General features: G+C 29.3%; 1 protein-coding gene across 5 annotated transcripts in view; it reads left to right on the top strand.

The window, feature by feature from the left end:
- Positions 1-17763, top strand: part of LOC142331717 (protein phosphatase EYA1-like) — a 321428-nt gene that overhangs the window by 209801 nt on the left and 93864 nt on the right. For all 5 annotated transcript variants that reach the window (XM_075377768.1, XM_075377758.1, XM_075377778.1 and 2 more), the window contains exons 6-7: positions 10896-11118; positions 16486-16583. In XM_075377768.1, coding sequence (XP_075233883.1) covers positions 10896-11118; positions 16486-16583 — 321 coding nt within the window. The remainder of the gene's footprint in view (positions 1-10895; positions 11119-16485; positions 16584-17763) is intronic.

Below are 17763 nucleotides of genomic sequence, written 5' to 3'. Positions count from 1 at the left end.
ATCGGTTCAAATCAGACTTCATCTCCTTTTTTAATTTAAATATATTTATTTATTAATAATTATTAACCTCTGATTGTAAAAAAAAATGTTTACAATAAATAATAATTCAGTAATAATAATAATAACAAAAGAATATGAAAAAATATCACAAGTTATTAATGAAATAAAATTTTATGTACTTTTCATTTAAAAAAAAAAAAGTGTAATTTAATAGACGTACAAGGAAGTCATGTGGTTCCACAGCAGATTTTTTTTTTCAAGAAAAACTAAGAACTAGATAATTAAAAGAAATTTGTATTTAATTAATCATTTTAATGTACGGTATGTCTTTAAACCCATCCATCATAATGTAGCGCGTCAAGTTTCTTAAAATAAGTTCGCTAAAATTTATTAACTACTTGTTGACTGCAGACGTCGTAATGTACAATAAGAATTGTATAGTATAAAATTAAGTACTTCCTTTTTTATCTGACATTCAATTTGTTTAAAGGCTATATTTTTTGTTATTTTTCTTATTAAAAAATTATACTTCCCAGCTTTTTTATTACATTAGCTAAGTAAGAATCCAGATCGAAGCAGAATGTTTAATAACAAAAGTTCTAGTTTGCTGTTATTGTTTATAAATATATATATATATATATATATATATATATATATATATATATAATATATAGTTTTAAACAGGAAGAATTTAAGTTTACAACAGACCTGTGTCCATATTGTCAGGGATATGTAGTTTCATTTGAACGGTTTTTTAATCAGATTCTTCATGGATTTACATAAACTCCATTATGAAATTACATTAAAATTATGAAAAAACTGTACACTTTTAGTTTTCATTATTACAGATAATGATGTTTATCGCAACCACTTTTTTATGAAAATTAATCTGTAAAAAAATCTTCTGTTAAGGCGAAACGAACGCAGAAAAATGTGTGCATTAAAAATAAATTATACTTAATTAGTAGTTACTTAATTCCTAGCCGATCCAGTAATTCCCCATAGAGTTAGTACGATGGTCCATATATTATATACACTGAACTCCGTAAAAGATAAGTACTGTTTATTTACAGAAGTTTCTGCTGGAATGCTTTACCCAATTTCGAAATAAAACTGTCAAATTCCTCCTCTAAGTTAAAAATACATAAAATTAAAAATTACTAAGACAAATTACACAAAGAACGTGTTTTATTTATTAGGCCATCATCTAGATCGGTAGTTAAGAATATGTTATCTGAGCTTCGATTTCTATAGCGGTATCAGCGTTACTTTTACATAACCCACTTTTTGCGTTACTGTTGATGTAACGCGTTTCGGTTCTTTTGCTTTTTGTAAAAAAAACACAGATATCGAAAAAAAAATTCAATATTTAAAAAAAAAATATCAATAATTTCCAAAAAAACATAAATATATTTATATATTAAAGTTAACCGATTGACATAACTATATGTCATTTGTAGTTATATCTTGAAAAACATGTTGATAAAATCAAATATTTTTTAATGCTGATAACTTAAAAATAGAAAGTAATTAAAATAAAATCGGTACCGCTAAGTTAAAAATATTAAAAAAAAAAAATTTACATAATAACATTTTAACACTTAATCACATTTTTCCATAGGGCTATCGAAGGACTTTCCCTTTCGAGAAAATTTATAAGAATACTAGTTACACGCAGTTAGACGGTTAACAGTTTTTATGAATAAAAGTGAGCCGATTCAATTGAATAAAGACAAACTGTCAGATATTGTAACTGAAAATGTGTGTGTAAAAAACATTTGAAATCTCATTAGCCGTCTTTCGTTCAGCCGTGCCGAACGAAGGATATTTTCACCTTACAAAATGAAATGGATTACGTTTCAGAAAACCGATTTTACGCGATTCGTATTTTGTTAGTCGTGTACTAATATAATTTAAAGACATCTATAGACATGAAAACGCTACAGATCTTTTCTATACCGAGTCTGTATTAAATGTAGCGAATGGATGTACAAAACTTATGTACAATACGATCGACTAGTAACCATCATTATTTTAGTATTTTGATATCGGTTTTACTCTGATAGTAAAATCGATATATTCCTGTATTCTCTTAGGACAACGAGTCAGAACGTTTAGTTTCTCCGATATTCCCAAAACATCCGGTTCTGTTTTCTCAGTACGTGAATCGTTATTACTATTATTCTAGTGAGCTTAACCCTATGGGATGACTAGTTTTGAAACAATTTTCTAGTATCTAGGATTCAGTAGAATTTCTTAAGGTAATTTCTTTTCGGGTAAAATTTCTCGTATTCGTAAAAATTAAGAATGTTTTAGATCGTCAAAGCTATTTGGCATTTCTTTTAAGTTTTATTAAAACTCCGTACACCTGGCTGTAAAAGTCTTTGCTTCTGCCATTCTCGGATGCTGCACATTCTCCCACAACAACATACACATGTTCATCGTGTTGTCCGTTTGTTGTGTGCGCGTGTGTAAGTGTAGCGCGTGCAACATTATCAGTTGCTTTCTTATAGCTCACGTTGTTTATTTAACTGTAAATAAAACAAGGCGGTTTTTGTTTTCCTTTGATCTTGTGCTTTTTTCAGTCTTTACTGTCAAATTTTGTCCCTTTCACTTTATTTACTTTATTCAGAACAGCAAGATTTACTTAAAACAATCGGAGACACCTGGTCGTGTTAGTATTACTCTTACAATATCTGGCGTGTGTGATGTCTTAACTGCTTAATTGATGCATAACAAATTAAAACGTTTTAATTTGAAAATCAATCCGTATTAGAACACGTATCTATATAATCTGTAGCATATTACCGTTTAAGCTTTCGCTCGTGTGCGGATTACGTGAAATCGTGTTTGTTGATAGAACGCCTTTCTCGAACCAGGAATCGAACTTGATTGATCTACCAACAATGTGCCAGGTTTATTTTATATGAACTGGATGTTTGATCTATTTTCATGTGTTTCATTGGTATTTTGAACACTTTAATGATAAATAGCATAGTTTTTCTATTTTATTATTGTGTTCTTATTGTTATAATAAGTAAATGAACATGGCGGTGCGAGACTTCGATATTGAGAATGAAAAGCTCTGTTGTTCTCTTGCTTCTCTTCTTTACTTGTTTGCACAAAGTACTGCTGTTTTTGCTGAACACTGTTTCTTATAAAAACAATACATATATATAATATATCTTATATTGTCAAACACATTTTTATGATATATTATGTTAACTAAGACTGTTTAAAAACCGTACTACTCGTCAGAATTAATTAACCCAAATTTAGATTTTTGAAAAAATTAAAATATCATAAACAAAGAAATATTCTTTATAATGTTTAAAAATGTTTCCCTGCTTAGTTGAAATGCTGTATATCATTCACCGTTTACTACAGAAAGGAGTATACTGTTTACTGCTTTTTGCTATCTATTCCGATCTCTGTTATGGTTGTGATTCATATTAAGTACCCAAGTTACAAGTAATGGTGTTTATATACACCCAGTTCCTGAGTTGAATGAAGTGAAGGGTCACTTGTAGGACTAAATATCACTTGCATTTTGGTGGGTTTCATTTGTCAATATACAACCATATCTTTGGTTCTGTTATAACAAGAAACTAATTCACTCCTCTATTTTCTTTAATAGTCTGGTGTAGTAGGATGCTTGTTATTCTTGAAAACTGTTATGCCATCTTTTGGAGTGATTTGTGACTCGTGTAGAGGTCACCAACAACCATTATTGCTACAGTATTTATCAAACAACTCATTTACAGATTACAAATTACTGCGTTGATAATACTAATAATAAACTTAGATCTATTCTACTACAAAAAAGAAACAGAAGATTATTTCTGCTACGTTACATGCAACATAGAATAATATCAGATTTAAACACTTTTTTGTTAATGTATGAGGATAAAAAACTATGTTGAACAATTCTTTATGAACTACCTAATTTTTTTATTATTGCTTTATTAGTTTTATTTTTCTATTTTTTTCTCTTTTTTACAATATTGTAATAAAAGGAGTATTATGTATAATTAAGTATTATCACCGTAGTAGGTAAAAATCTTCAATATAATTACTGGATACCAGTGACATTACATGGACAAGTTAAGCATACCTGTAATACTGGAAGAAAAAATTAAACTTTTTTTTGCCAAAAGAGGGAAAATATCTGATCCTATTAGAACTTTTAACACTGAATTCAGATATGTAAGTAATATTTTTTATCGCCTAGTTTTTTTTTGTTGTGCATACAGTTTCATATGAAACAAATATGTATACTTACATACATATATGATAGTACTCTTACCTACCAAATAATGGTTGTTGTTTTCCTCTCACTTTTGGTATCTCAACATCTGTTAGTAAGCAGCAAGCATTCTTGAACGCCACTGTCCCTGATACCTCTTTCCTTGATGGTGATATCTCCATAGAAACATTCCTGTATTTATCACTAATGGCACCAAATTTTTATGGAAGTAATTCAGGTGAGAATCCAAAAATGAATTTTGAGGTATTTAATCTCATATAGTTCAGAATTTCATGGTTTCTAAAAAAAAAAACAATTTTCACAATGATTTTGAATGACCATACGTACTTTTGTACTAATTTAAAACTAGTAAAAACAGAATGAAACTTTATTTAGCATACATAATGAACATTTGAGCAGTATCTGGTGTGTTTATGTAAGGTCACTGTATGACTAAGCAAATTCCCATCTGGTGACTAGTTGTGTCAGTGAATGAATTATCTTGCATGTACAGTTACGCCTTTGTAATGGTAAGTTTGTGTTCCATCTTTGTTGAAATGATTGAAAATTAACTTTATTGCATTATATTCATCATTAAACAAATATCTGAAATTCTGATAAACAATACATAAAAAAGTTATTGTTCTAAAACTGTGTGTGAGTAAAATATTGATAACATTTTTAGAACCATACAAATTTACATTAGAAACACAATACACTTTTTGTATGCCTGAAAATTATATTTATTACTGTAATTAATCACAAAAACTAAAAACATTTCTGTGAAGCAACATTGCATCTCACAGATGCCAAATGTCTTCATGTACATAATCAGCGATTGAATAATAATGTATTTGAATTAGAAACTGTTAGAGTGGTTTTTTTTTAACTTCATTTGATGAAGGAATTGCTTTTTTAAAGTAATTTGCATATCTATTTTACGTTTTTATACTCATGCAACTGGCGTTACCTTTCAAAGATTTAGTGCTGTGAGTTTAGATCACTCGTGAAATTTTTATTGTTTGTGTTTCTATTATATGAACTATTGTTTCTTATGTAATCTATTGTCATTCTTTAAAAATATCTATGTTTCCGAAGTGTCATATCAAAAATTCCATTAGTTAATATTAATAGAAAATATTTATTACATACTGTTAACTTTTTTTAACAGCATGACTTATTTTTGTTTTCTTTCTTCTAAGTTAAAAAAAATTGCTAAAAACTAAATAATTTGGTTATTTTTATTCATTTTTAAAATTCAAAAAGTAGTGTAAAAAATTCTTACCAAATTAAGAAAATAAAATTTCAGGAAATATGTATGAAAATATCCATCCTGTTCATTTAGTGTTGCATTACAGTATTAATCACTTATACCTTTTGCAAGATTTTTTTTGTGTTTACAAAATGTAATAGTTTAAAATGTATGGAAAGTTGTGGTCCTACTGAATTGTTATTGTTGTTTCTGTGCATACTCAATAATAACTAGTTAATAGGAAACCTAATATTTGTTTAGGTCTGAATTAATTTTTTTAACACACTTTGTCTTCATGATTTTTTTTTTAATTATCCATATTTTAATGGAATTGAAGTAATATGTATAATTTAAAATATTGATATTTTATTTTCAATCTTGGTTATATTTTACATTAGTGATTTGTGATAATTTCATGATTAATAATTTGTTATGAAAAAATGTCGTAACTTTTATGAAATAAAAGATTATTTATTATAGTTATTTTAATTTTATAAGGTGCACAGTTACTGACAAAATTGTGGATTGAATTGTACAATTTGATCAAGACCTCACTGAAATAAACCTTTTTAATTTGTAACTTGTGAATAAAATGTTTACTGTTGTTGTCGTTCAGCTAGATCGTGCTGGATTAGCTCTGCTATATTTTTCAGAAACTTCTTAAGATCAAGTAAAAAACTTACAAATATCAGTAACATTTCTTCCGATACAGAGATTTCCACTTATTTCTGCTTAGACTTTCTACTGTAGTGGTCATCAAAATTGAGGATCATTTGTTGGCCTACATAAATAAAACTAATTTTAACTTATGGCACTTTTAGTTTTTTAATAAAAAATGTATTAGAATCAATGGATAATCCAAGAAAGCATAATGATTCTAAAGATGATGAAAAAATTAAAGTGTATAGGATCTTTAGAAATAAAATTAATAGAAAGTACAAAACAGCTAAGGAAAACCGGTTAATCTATAAGGAACCACATACAGGGGAAAGAACCACATACAGGAAGAAAAAAGAAATTGATGATGGTATAACAGGCATTTTATGACATTTTTACATACAGGCATAGGTACTTGGTGCCTGTATGTAAAAATGAAAATGAAAAATATAAATTTTGTAAAGTATTTAATGGTTGTTTCAGACTAAAATTTTTAAGACGTCTATCAGTATAGTAATTGGATTTCTGTATCCATGAACTGTACACTAACCATTTTGCACCAGGCCTGTCTAAAATAATTCAAGATCTTTACTGCAGTTGTAAATAGTGACTTTCAGCTGTATGGGAATTTTCTTATCACACAATACACCAGAAAAAAATCCTCCATTTAAATCATCTAACCATGAATCTGTAGTTTAAAAATCTAATTAGTAGAAGCTGCTGTCCTAGCATTTATTTGTTATCGATGAACGAATGCGTTTTATTGTGTTTTTTCAACAGTTGAAATAACTTCATCTTCTAAACAAGACAATAATTTTCTGTGCTGCTTATATCTATTTAAATTTCTTTCATTTCTTCAAACTCTGATCTCAAAATAAAGCCTCCTATTATACCAAATCAATCTATTCTTTCTTCATTCAAAATTTCATCTGATAATTTTTCCCCTATAGGTGTGTTCCGTTATAGATTCCTGCTATTTGTTATCTCTTTCTTTTTTCTCTAACAATGGTTTTCCATCTACATCTCTGACACTAATACATTTTGGCTTCATCTCTCCAAAGTTTTCTTTTTTTCTCTCTCTTTTTTTATGTTACAATTATCTTCCAATAATATTGTTTTCTCTACTGCATTCTATGTCTATATCAACCAAGTTTCCTTTGCTGTTTTACACTTTCTATTAGTTTTATTTTTAAATATTCTATACAGTTTACTGCCTTTTCATCTTTAAAAGTTTCATGTTTTCTTTGTTCATCCATTGATTCTAGTATATTTTTTATCTTTAAATATTCTATACAGTTTACTGCCTTTTTCATCTTTAAAAGTTTCATGTTTTCTTTGTTCATCCATTGATTCTAATACATTTTTTTATCAATTATAGAGAATAATACTATCTACCTTAAGGGAGTTGTTCTCTTTTTAAATTTCTCTATTAGTTTTCAAATGAATTTAATGCAAAGTAAACTTACTGCAAAGTAACTTCTAGGTTTCCCCAATAGTTTGTTCTTATTTTAACTTTATGTAATTCTTTTTTAAATAATGACTACTTTTTTACTTTAACATATCCATTTCATCACAATAAAATTGGTGATTGAAAACACCTGCCTTGGACATGTTTATAATTTTGTATGAAATCTCCTAATCTATAACTATTTGATACCTTGCTGCAGCTCCTAGTCTTTCCATTAGCCTTTCCATTTTTTCCTTTTTTGGAATTTCTAATTTAATAAATTAAATTACGTTTATTGACCAAATATCAAATATTTCATTTCAAGATGTTAGTAATCTTTGATTACACTAGAGAATAAAAAATAATTTTTTTGTCTCAGGAAGAAAAATATGTAATTCTGATAGTATTTTTTCTCCTGAATTCAAATATTATATCAGTTTTTTCCATCACACAACGTTTCCGAGAGACTTATTATTTGTAGTTTCTGAGATTTATAATTTCAAACATTTTAATACTTTCTGCATTCTTAAACTATACAATATTCAAATATATTTCACCTAGAAAGTAAGAAATTATGATTTTGTGCTATATTTTGCTTCTAGAGCATCCCTCTTGATGTTCCAACAATAATCGGCCAGCATATTAGGATTCCATTTGCCTTGATATCTCTTTTCCATACCTGAAATCTGCTGATGAAAGTGTTTCCTGTGCTCATCACTCATTGCTCCAATGAGTTTTTCTGATAGAAATCTTGGTGTGAGTGCAGGAAGTGTACTTTTAAGGACATATTACAACCCAAATATTTATAAGATGTTATAAGATAATTGACAATATCACGGTAATTTTCTGCCTTTCAATTTCCCAAAAAACTCTTGAGTAACATTTTTGAATGCTTGCCAAGCTTCTTTCTCCAGTGAGTTCAATAGTTCCTCATACTTTTCTTCATGCATTAGTGATGTATTTATGGACCCACAAAATTCCTTCTTTAATTTTTGCTTCACTAATTTTAGGAAACTTCTGTTTTAAGTACATGAAACCAGGAGTATTGTCCATGGCCTTGACAAAACTATTCATTAATCCTACTTTGATATGTAACGGAAGTAGATAGACTTTTTTAGGATTACATAATGGATCATGTTTCACATTTTTCTGTTCAGGAATGAGTTATTTGTGTTTAAACCATTCTTTTCTAATGAAATGGTTTTTTCTGTCCCCACTATCCCATTTACACAAAAAACAACCAAACTGCAGTAACTTGTGTAACCAAACTGCAGACCAAGAAAAAATACACTTACCTTCAAATCACCATAAATATTCCATTCATACGCTGCATATTGAAGCTTTTCCAATATAAATTTAGTTTTCATATGTTTCTTTTATTCTAGCAGAGTGAGCCACTGGTACTGATGGAAATTTATTGCCTTTATGCAGCTTTTAAACTAACTTTAGAGGAATCAATGAACAAGTGCCATTCTGTTGTGGGTTATGTTCATTACAAAGTGTTTCCATAAGAGAAGAAATGTCATTACAAAACACTAAGCCATTTTCTTCAGAAAAATAGTCTTTAAATTCAGAATGATGATTACAATAAATACCTTTGTATTCTAATATCTTTGTATTCTTTTGAAGAAAATTCCATCCTTTTAGCCAGAAAGCAAGCATTTCAGACTGTTTTTTGGATAACTTTAAATCTCATATGAGATCATAAAGATTTTCTTGAGTCAGTAAATGAGACTCAGATGAACTGCTTTGTTCAAAAGTTGTATCACCAGAATCTGTTTCTTTTTCTTCCTTAACTCCATCAGACTGAGCTCTCTTCATCTAATGTCATATGTTCTGAAGGCTTTGGTGTGGGCAATTCTTTACACTGTGGACTGGTTTCATTGCACATTGTAAGTTAGGGTACACCACTGTATGTTTTGATTTTGACATAATCCCTTTAATGTTTGTAAGCAGAAATAACAGTCAGAAGAGTGATCTTGGTTCCCTACAAATCATAGGGATAGCAAATGGCATGTGGCATGTGCCATTTTTCTATGGTGTGAGAAGCCTAGAACACGCTGAACAACAGATATGTGGAGCCCAGGCCCTTGTTTGGTCCCCGACTTTACACCCAGAATAAAGTTCATAACACTTTTTTACTAATGGAATAATGTTTTGCCTTTGGGACTGAGCGTCACTTCACCACATACATAACAAAAATTGTTAGGATGATTTAAACAAAATCTAGGCATTTTGTAACTAACAACTAATTAAAAGAATAAAGTTGTAAATATGTAATACACAATAATTCAGACATACAAGCTCTCATAATGACGTGTTTACTGGTTCATTATTGTTTTACAACTGGCATCGTTCTAATGAATGTGTGCTACAAATAAATCATGTTTGTATATGTCTATACACATCTGAACAGTAACAACACTATCCTTTGAGTTAGCTTGGTTCCATCATATTTACAATGCTTTAGGAGCTTTTACTTGGCAATGGACAAATGGACAAAAAAAGTTTTAAAATATTTAAAAAGATTATAATAACAAAAAAAAATATGGATAATTCTAAATACATATTTGAAAACAGCATAAAAAACTTCATTAAGTACACCTATTGCTACTTGTGAGACAAAAATCATGTTGACCAGTGTTATCTTAGTACCCTTCAAAGTACCCAGTCCTGTCCTAAAACATTCCTTTGTAAAACTTTTCCCTCTGTGGTGTTTTTGTTTATATTAGCACTCGCTGTTTCTTTCTTGCCCTTTTGTATAATGTTATCTCCTTTTTTCCTTTTTATTTTAAATTATTCTTTTTGTGGTAGGTGTTTTCTTTCACTGGTAACCTTTTTTGTGCTCATCCTTCTCAAAATACCCATTACTATAATTTTTTCTTTTATTCAAGAGCAATAATTAACAGAAGATTTTTCTTTTATATCTGAAAACATTTTGCTGACAAAAATATCTTTTATATATTTTGGCTATCTGTGGATGGGTTTTGCTGTGCACCTTGTCTCAAAATATTTTTCAAAATTCAAAATCTAAAACAAATATCGTACAACAGATGTTTGAGGTACTCATAAAATCCAGTCTGGTCTGCAGTATGGTAACTAAGCTACAGCTGCAGTCCTCTTTTTACTGTGAAAAATGTTATTACCTAACAGACAGAAATCATAACCTAAAGTGACACAGATTGGCTTCTATTTTACATATTCTTGCAATGCTTAAACTACTGTTTGTATTTTTATTTTAAGATGTCATAAGATTTTAATTATTTAAAATTATCTCTTTTGTCTTTAAATAGAAGGTGAAGTAGTTAGTGGTGTAAAATCAGAGGTGGTATGTAGTGCTACAGATTCAGATCCACTTTATTCAACTGCAGTGGCAGCAGCAGCAGCAGCTGCTGCAGCAGCAAGTGAATCTTCTATTAATTCTTTTGTGGATGCTACAAAAGATAGCAGTCACCACCATCAGTATCAGCCAGCATCATATTCTAGCTCTGCTCAACAATTCCAGGTGTATTCTAGGTATATAATAAACCATCTAGAAATTTAAAAATATACTGTTTGGAAATACATTTTATATATATATATATATATATATATATATACACACTCATGTGTTATATAGATATCAGAGTTAAGTATTACCATGTTTTAAATATTTTTTAAGCATATTGTTTTAAATATTTGTTTTACCTTTGTTAAGCATCATATTTAGAATATGTTTATGATGTGGATAAATATGTCTGTATTACTGTTTGCTTTAAAATACATCAAATTGAATGATAACTTTAACACCTCCTATAAAGAATAGACAGTGAATAAAGTAACACAGTTAATAATTCATTTGAAGACAGTGCTAATGACTTAATTAAATAATGTTGAAAAAATTATTGCAACAGTATGAGTTAGATAAAACATGTTTGTACTTCTGATCTAAAGTAAAATGATCACAACTTGTTAAATTACCAATTGTAAAGTTTTGTGCTTGTTTGGGTGTTGTTGCAGTGCAATCTGAGCTTAAATAATGAATTAGACTTTAGTGATCAGATTTAATAAAATAATATTTATACATCTAGTATGTCTGTATCATTAATAAACAAGTAATCATTTATTTGTCTAAGTTATTCATTTATCTACGTAGGAGGAACCTATTTTAGTTAATGTTACGTCCTTAAAATTTGTTTTAATTTTTTGAGAATTTTCAGCCTGTTTTAATACAAACTTTACAACTCCTGTGCATTGGTCATGGTCATTGCTTACATCCTTCTAAGAATAAATGGTATTTTGATCAGAGAGGAAAATGTGATGACTTCACAAAAACTTTATTTATTTATTATTATTTCTAGTAATTTATACAGTGTGTGAATAATATGTATAAGCTTTCTATAGAGTAAACTAAAGTTACCTGTATATAGGTTTTTATATATAACATAAACAGAAGTAACTATATACAGTATATAACAACTAAAATACTAACCACAAAATAAAAATCAAATTGTAAAAATTTATATAAACTTAGTATATAGACGTTACATCAATTATTCTTTTCTGTAGATTAATTAAAATATTTTACAAAAATGTAATAATACTTTAAAATATCTAATGTAATTCACAACTTCTATAATATATTATTCTTTTTCAACCATTTTTTAATTATATTTTTGTTGTTTTTTTATTTTCCTCTGTCCAAATTTTTTAAACTGTTTGGTAACTGATTGAAACAACTTATAGCTGTGATCTAACTACTTTTTGCATATGCAGTTTTGATTATTTTTAGCAGCAAGATAGATTTATTCCTTGTTTTACTAGCAGATTGCAGTATAGTATTTTCATTTTGTTATAGTGGTAGGTTTATAAAAGATAGCTTTATTTATAAAAGATTGGTTTAAATTTAGAAGACTAATTCTTCTTGTTTCTTTGTATATTCTTTAAAATTCTATTCTGCATATTTTGTAATATTTTTATTACATTGGTATAGGCTCTGCCCCAAGCAACTTTTTATAAGCGTTAATATTTTTCACCAAATCTTTGTGGTTAATACTAATTAAATTAAATTGATAATTAGTTAGAATAAAAAGCAAAATATATTTGATGCACACTATTTGTATATACTACTTTAAGCATATATATATTCAACTTGGTGGATTGCAAGAACACAGAAAGAATCAGTAAGGTAATAATATCTTCTGTGTATTTCTTTATATTCTTTTCCTTGTATTATAATGTTTTGATGGATTCATTGAATTCAGTATTATTAAATTATAAACCTTACATTCATAATAAAATATTTAACAATTCGTATGTTTAAATAGTTATTTATTAATTAGATCACTATTTAATTTATTATTTAATGTTATTTTTTTAGTTGCAATTTATCATTTGAAAAATGCCAATGTAAAATATGGCATAGAACTTTAACTTCTTCTTTTCATCATCATGTAATTGTCTTTTGGTTGTTTTCATGTAATTGTCTGTTATGTCATCCAAAACAAATGTGCTCCTTCCATCTTTTCTTGAGCATCCCAAACATCGTTGTCCACCTGTCCTGTAATCAATGATTCTGAAACCGTGACGTTTCTATCCATCTTAAGTGATTTGTCCATTGTTTCCGATATTGTTTAACTTTTTCATTCAAATTATAAATCTTCAATAACTGCCTTATTTCAACATTTTTCTTCTGGTTTGCTCTTGAATATCATGTTACTGACCTTAAAAATCTCATTTCAGCAGCCTGCAAGGTATATATCTGTGCCGTGATCATCATCCATGTTTTGCTAGCAGACAACCAGGAACTCTCATTATTCAAAACAAAAAATTTCATTATCATATCTTTTTAAACCGTATTCCTCAGTGAACTGTTAATGGTACCATTTATACAATCGAATCTTTCAATTTTCTCATTTATATCTACTTTTCCCATGTAGGATATGATGCAGCCAAGAAACTTAAAACAGCTTACTTGTTCCAGAATTCTGTTCTTCAAGACAGTGTTTGATCTTACTGGCTATGATCCTCTAAAAGCCATAACTTTAGTTTTATCTTAGGAAGTAAGTATGCACATTATACATTCCAGCCACTTTTATCAATTCACAGAGAGACTTTTGAGCTCTAGATATAATGACTAGGTCGTCAGCAAATAATATTCTTATAGCTTTGTTTGGTATCTTCATGTCCAGACTACTATACATATTTAATTTGAAATCCAGATTGACCACACGTCAGATCCCAAAAAAAGTCACTGCAGGATTTCTCTGCAACATATTGAAGGTGCTTCTTAAATTGAAATTTCTCATCAAGATACACCCCGAGGTACTTATGAACCTGAGTGTACTTTATTCAATGGCCTGACATCGATACTTGAACTTGCCAACTCTCCGCCAAAAGGGCCTTTGAAGAGCATCATCGTGGTCTTCTCTGGGCTGAAAGTCATCTTGTGTTGATGAGCCCACAGTTTTCCTTTTATTTAGTCGTACATATCCTTGAACAGCCATACATATCCTTGAATTCTTGTACAAATTTTTAAATATGTTAACAAATTGTAATGGAATACCTTGTCATTATGATATATTGAACATCAGTTTTCTATTGACCATGTCGAATATCTTAATGTAGTCCACAGAAACCATATGTGTCTCTTTGTTAAACTCTTTATGCTTCTCTATTATCTGTTTTAAGATGAAGATGTCTGAACAGGATCTTCCTGTCTTAAATCCTGACTGTTCTTCTTGTATCGTTGTCTCTATTAGCAGTCTTATTCTAGTTAAAACTATTTTTGAATTGCGGTTGTATGCTATGTTAAACAGACTTATTCCTCTGTAATTATTACACTGTGATCTGTCTCCCTTCTTAAATATTGGATTATGACTGCTATTTTCCATTCTGTTTATATTGTACTTATTTCCCAACATAGATTCATAAAATGCAGTAAACACCTTTTCAGTCTTTCAGAAACATATTTAAAAATTTTAGCTTTTATAGAGTCACTTCCCACTGCTTTCCTATTTCTCAGTTATCCAACACATCTAGTAGCTCTTCAGGCTTTATTCTACTGGAATTATTTCAAAATACTCTTCTTTCCTTTCCCAACTGTTTTCCTCTTTACTTTATAATTCCTTTAAGAATCTCAAAAAAACTGCATTACCTATCACATTTATTCTTTATATATCTTTTTTGCACTTATTTAAATACTTCATAACCTTATACCATATTTTGTCTACCATGGACGTTTTTCTCTATACCCACGAAAACCAGGAAAGTGCAACAGGATAAATGGTATTGTTACATAATAATACCATTTATCCTGTTGTACTTTCCTGGTTTTGCTCTGACTATACTGGATAAATGCTTATAATCTCGCTTTGCTTACTCTGTCCCATCAGTAAGCAGTTTCTGATAAGCTTTCTTCTTCTCTTTGACTGCTGTCTATCTCTTCATTCCATGTCTTCAGTCTCTTTTTAACATAATTCTTTTTACTGCTTCCAATAGCCTCATTAGCGAGTTTTTTATTTGTAGCTTTTATATGCTCCCATTCTACATCTACATCATCACACCACTGTTAGGACTTATTCCAGTTATCTAGTTGCCTTCTATATAAGTATTTAATCGAGTCCTGTTGTTGGAAATGTACATGCCACAAGTACCCATACTAACGTTTCATCCCATGGATCTTTTCATTTTCACCTATCGTTTCATTAAATTAACTCTTGCAAATAACATAATGGTTACTGCTCATACAACAAAGATGTATGGATAAAAATCCACACATCCTTGAATGGATTTCTTGTTTTCTCATTTGCAACAGAATAATCTGTTGTTTCTATTACCTCTTTCTGTCCAGGTGAATTTGTATATGCTTCTGTGCTTGAAATGTATGTTCATAACTATCATACTATTGTAGGAAGCAAAGTCACGCAGTGTTCAACCATTCACATTCTGTGTGTCATTACGTGCAGAGACATAATTCACCAATGGCCTGTTCCCTACACTAGCATTCCAATCTCCTCCTGTTATGATATCTTTCAAATTACCATCTTTTAATGTTTTCTGTAGCATCTCTTACAAATTTGTTATTTCTTCTTTATGACCTTCTTCTGGCACATAAATACATATGAAAGTTAAATAACCTCTCTCTATTTTGCATCTAATTTTCACTATTCTCTCATTATTCTACATGTATGAGCATATTCTATTTTTCCACTTGTTATTGAGAAATGTTGCAACACTTGCTGAGGCTCTTTTGCTCAGATTCACTCCATTATATATAACTGTATATCCATTTATATCATATGATCCTTCTTGTTTCTTCTTTGTTTCCATAATCATGGCTGTATCAATTTGTTATTCCTCCAAGATTCCAATCAGTTCTTCTTCTTTCCCAGCAGCAAGAGATCATACATTCCAAGTGCAGATTTGAAGTTTATTCAATAATCCCAAATCCTTTATTTTTTGTTTTCATTTTAATTCCTGTGTTCCAGTCTAATAACTTTTTCTTTCTAGATAATTTTTAGTTAGGTGAATGTCCCTGAACGGGTTATTAGCCAAGTTTTAGGTAAGGCTAGCAGTACGGATGTTATCTCAGAGTTTCTAGCCTTGCTTTGGGTTTTGTTCAGAGACCCACCTCTTTTGTTCCTCCTCCCTCTTCACCAATGAGAACATTCCTCTTCCGCCTTTGAGGTCATTGACTGGGTTTACTGGTTTTTGTTCACTTCTCCATGGGTGACACCCAATAGTAGATACAGCAACTGCCACAGGAACTTTAACTATATGTTAATGTTAATTACATATATATTTAATTACTATATATTTAATGTTAATTACATTTATTTATTAATCTATTTTTCATACTGTCTTGGTGTTGCTGATTTTATTCTTTTTACTGATATTTTTCAGTATGCAGCAAGCATATGGGGGACAGACTCCCAGCTACATGAATGCTTCTAGTTTTTATAACACTTCATATCCTTCTGCAACATATCCTACACCAAACAGTGAGTAAAAATTCATTAAATATCAGCTATGATATGAAATTAATATGGTCTTATAGTGCAGTTAATGTAGGAATGTATTTCTGTTAATAAGAAATTATATGTTTCTACATGTTATAGTGAATTTAGATTAGACATTAACAAATAAGGATCTATATTTAATTTTTTAAATTGTATGTTTGTGTTTAATAGAGTAGTCTCAATGTTATAACTTAAAGATGTGATGTATAAAACAAGTTGTGTTATCTTTTCAGTTTAGCCTTGAATACAAAAAATTAATCTCTAATTATAATATTTTGTAACATCCAAAACATATATCGGCATACTTTGTGTAGATCCAATGACAAATACTATTTAAATAAGTATAACAATTTTTTTTAATTTAAAAATTAGTATTTTGAAAAATTACGGGTTACTTCTCTGTCAAATTTCATACTATTCCATTCAATAATGATACTGCTATATCCCAGGTATGTAACGTTTAGAAGGATGTCAAGTTCAGTAGAATGATAATTTTTTTTGTTAATGTTTTTACAATATTTAAAAAATATGCCATATAAAGAGTGAATGCAGGCGTGTGGTTGTCTATTCATGATGCATTATGATACTTTTTTACTTCCTTGTATGAAGTAAAGGAAGTATTGTGATTGCGAAAAATACTGGTTTTCAGATTTCAATGGAAATATCTGTTTTGGCTATCCCTGAATCCATTTCGACTAGTTTCAGCATGACATCTGTACATGTGTACGTATGTACGTACATATTTGTCTCGCATAACTCAAAATCCATTAACCGTAGAATGTTGAAATTTTTTATTTAGGACTGTTGTAATGTCTAGTTCTGCACCTCCCCTTTTGATTGCAATCAACTGGACAAAAAGTGTCCAAAAGAGCCCATAATCCAAATAAATTTGAATTTTGGAATTTTTCATAACTGCTTTATCAGCCCTCATTGAGAGCTTTTCAACGACATATCATAAGTAGTACATATTTTCATTGGTTCTAGAGTTATAGCCAAATAAAATTTTAATTAATGAAATATTTAGATGTTACAAGGGGAAGGCACATTGGTTCGAATCTGAGTTCATTTCCTTTTTTTAACTTTTCTTTTTAATTTAAATATATTGATTTATTAATAATTATAAACTTCTAATTGTAAAAAAAAAACTTTTACAATAAATAAT

Source organism: Lycorma delicatula, chromosome 1 (assembly GCF_047948215.1).
Source record: "Lycorma delicatula isolate Av1 chromosome 1, ASM4794821v1, whole genome shotgun sequence".
NCBI classification, from domain to species: domain Eukaryota; kingdom Metazoa; phylum Arthropoda; class Insecta; order Hemiptera; family Fulgoridae; genus Lycorma; species Lycorma delicatula.
This window is presented reverse-complemented; position numbering and strand designations above follow the sequence as displayed.